We start from the raw sequence: 3,446 nt of genomic DNA, 5'->3' as shown, positions 1-3,446 counted from the left end.
CATGTCAAAAATCATAAACTGTGTTATTGCTAAATGTACTTAAGATTCTCAACACGTATTGCGAAAAACACTAAAAGTTAAATAATACTCCTTTCATTTTTAAGTGACAAAACTGAAATGATGGTCCCATTTCACACTTTTTATATCAGTATATGCAGCTGATCATTTGTTTTCTTTTCAAAGTGTACAAAACTTCTGTTAGTTATTTAATTAGATCGCACCATATAGCTTGGAATCCTAAAGTTCTAAGTTTGAACCCCACTACCACTTGCTCAGAGACTGGGTCTCTGAGCAATACCCTTAACCCCACACTGCTCCCGGGGCACCGCACAATGGCAGCCCACTGTTCCCCAAGTGGATGGGTTAAATGCAGAGGTAAATTGTTCCAATGTGAGATCAATAAAGTTCAATTATTATAATAATTATATGTATATATACATATAAAAATTACAACAAACAAAAAAATGTCAAAACTAAAAAATCTATGAAAAATGTTCTCTGCTTTACTACTCTTAAGAGAAAAATGGTAAATTCTTTAGGGAAAATGTAAAACAAAGCAATGGGAGCATTAGAGTGGGGTTGCCCGGGAAACCACCGTCGTCATGGAGACTGCATCACAAGGCGGATACCGTCTACACGTCCTGCCCCCTTTCATCCAGACTATGTCATCACTGGGCACATGACAACATACACAAGGCCAGGTTGTGCTTTTTTTTTTGTTTATTTTTTCCCCTCTTTCTTTTATTTCCTAATAAAAGTGCAATTAACAAGCAAAGCCGTGATCTATTCATAATTGTATTTATTCAATATAGCCTATATAAGTGTTTCTGAATAAAAATACAGGTTTTTGATTCATGATAAGCCTTCTCGCACTATCTGAACATGACTGCAGAGTCAAACACGTGGACAGGTTATGATATTAGATATAACCTAAACAGGCATTCAGCTAGATAAATCATTATAATATATTTAATAACATTACTGGACAAAATAACTTTTCTGTTCTTTCCACAAAGCACAACACTTTAGGCTTTCTTTTTTCTTTTGGACTTGCAGGAGTAAATGCTACACGTGTATTCAACACTGACAACATTATAGCAAACCAGATATGTAGGCATCATGTGGCATTTTAGACTAAAATGTGACAAATGTGATTTTACCAACAGCTTATAAAGATAGTTTACAGTCAGTCAGATCTATCAGGTCTAAATGGGTACTGTATTGAGGTCTTATGTTAAAGTTAAGTGTTTCATCCTTCAGCCACAGATTTGGACTGACACATCACCAGAGGCTATACAAAAATAATATTACAGACCTAATATTTCTTTATGCTTCATAAATAGTGAATTTTACACATCTGTGAACATCTTTTTGATGTTGACGCAGTTCTGATTTTTCTCTGTAGTAAAGTTGGGCTGCTTGAACGCACAGTTGATGCCTTCTACAATAACCATATAATCGGACTTGCTGAGAGAAGATGAGCTGCACGACTTCATCTGCTCCTCTGGGGGGAGGTGCTCACAGCTGCTTCTGTTGAGGTACTGCTGGTGCTCCTCTCCGTCCGTCTCTCGGTGGTAAAAGTAGTTGAAATTCGACACAATTACTGGCACAGGTAAGGCAATAGTCAACACCCCCGCTATTGCGCAAAGTGACCCCACTATTTTGCCTCCAATGGTTACCGGATGCATGTCTCCGTATCCAACTGTGGTCATTGTGACAACTGCCCACCAGAATGCTTCTGGGATGCTGGTAAAACTAGACGAGGGGTCGTCTGCTTCTGCGAAGTAAACAGCGCTGGAGAAGAGGATGACTCCTATGAAGAGAAAAAAGATGAGCAAGCCAAGCTCCCTCATGCTGGCCTTCAGCGTCTGTCCCAAAATCTGGAGTCCCTTAGAGTGTCGTGAGAGTTTAAAAATGCGAAAGACTCTCACCAGCCTGATCACTCTCAGGATTGCGAGAGACATCGCCTGCTGGCCACCGTTAGTTTGCTGGCTCTCGGCCAGCTCTGTCCCCAGGGTGATAAAGTAAGGGATTATGGCAACAATGTCAATGATATTCATGATGTTTTTGGAGAAAGTGGTTTTGCTGGGACAGGCGAAAAACCTGACCAGCAACTCAAAAGAGAACCATATAATGCACAGCGTTTCTATCACAAAAAACGGGTCTGTGAATGGGCTTGGCACCGTTGGAGCTGTGCCATTTAATGTGGGTGCTACTGTTGATATGTCTTTTTCGTCCCGAAATTCAGGCAGAGTCTCTAAGCAGAAAATAACAATTGAAATCAGGATCACAAGCACTGAAACGATGGCTATTCCTCTTGCAGGTCCGGAGCTTTCAGGGTACTCAAACAGAAGCCAAACCTGCTTTTGGAAATCGTTTTTAGGAAGTATGCGCTCATCTTCTTTTATAAACCCCTCATCCTCGCGGAATTTCTCCATAGCCTCCTCCCCAAGTTGGTAAAAGCGTATCTCCTCTGAAAAAATATCAATTGGGACGTTAACAGGTCTCCGAATGCGCCCCCCTGACTGGTAGTAGTACAGGATGGCATCAAAGCTGGGTCTGTTTCTGTCGAAGAAATACTCGTTCCTGAGTGGGTCAAAGTAGCGCATCCTTTTCCTCGGGTCCCCCAGCAACGTGTTTGGAAACTGGTTGAAAGTTTTGAGTTGAGTCTCGAAGCGTAAACCAGAGATGTTGATGACCACCCTCTCGCAGCATCCCTGGCGGCTGCACTCATATCGATCCACGGACAGGTGAGGCGCTGAGAGTACAGCCGACTCTTCCAGCATGTTTTCCACCGTCATGACGTTCCTCTCCGCCTCTCCATATCCCCGCGTCTCAATCACGGCTCTGCCCTTGTGTTCGGCTGAGGATGGTGTCTGCGTAACGCTGGAGGTCTGCTCATCCATACAGGTGTTTTTGTTGTTGTTTCTGCTTGGAGAGGCAGAGTGCGCGGCGTCACTCCCAGCCAAAGCTCACAGCTTTGGAGAGCTGAAGCTGACGCCGCTTACATGCCACCTAACCATCATCAGTGTCTGCTCATTCACAGGGTGAAGCTCTGCACTCTCTTCTGCTTTTCCCTCTTTTCCAACACATCAACCCGCCCACGGTGCGCATATGTCTGACATACGTCCACCAACCATCCAATCGGAAATTCATTTTACACTTAATGTAGGCAGTAACCCTTCAGTCTTATTCACACATGCAGCGATTGTCACCTTCACTGCACAGATTCACGTTCAAGTCACAACATTTCTTTTTCTTTTCTTTTTTTTCTTTTGAAACCACTTATTAAATCTCCGGTGTTTCGTGAAAAAAATACAAACAGTTAAAAAAGAAGGTGTCTTGTTTTCAAATTTCTTCAGATTTTTTTGTTTATAAAATTTCCCATAAATCAAGTTTACATAAAGCTTAATTGCTTTCTTTTTGTTTGGGGTTGTCCTACTTGT

The 3,446-nt window shown here is 42.1% G+C and overlaps 1 protein-coding gene across 1 annotated transcript; it reads right to left on the bottom strand.

The window, feature by feature from the left end:
- Positions 1-467: 467 nt before the first annotated feature.
- LOC119778982 (potassium voltage-gated channel subfamily A member 3) lies at positions 468-3,083 on the bottom strand. Its single transcript, XM_038278447.1, has one exon. The coding sequence runs from the start codon at positions 2,904-2,906 to the stop codon at positions 1,350-1,352; it is 1,557 nt and encodes a 518-aa protein (XP_038134375.1). The 5' UTR covers positions 2,907-3,083; the 3' UTR covers positions 468-1,349.
- Between the last annotated feature and the right edge of the window lie 363 nt (positions 3,084-3,446).

Source organism: Cyprinodon tularosa, unplaced genomic scaffold (assembly GCF_016077235.1).
Source record: "Cyprinodon tularosa strain WSP-4 unplaced genomic scaffold, ASM1607723v1 ctg141, whole genome shotgun sequence".
NCBI classification, from domain to species: domain Eukaryota; kingdom Metazoa; phylum Chordata; class Actinopteri; order Cyprinodontiformes; family Cyprinodontidae; genus Cyprinodon; species Cyprinodon tularosa.
This window is presented reverse-complemented; position numbering and strand designations above follow the sequence as displayed.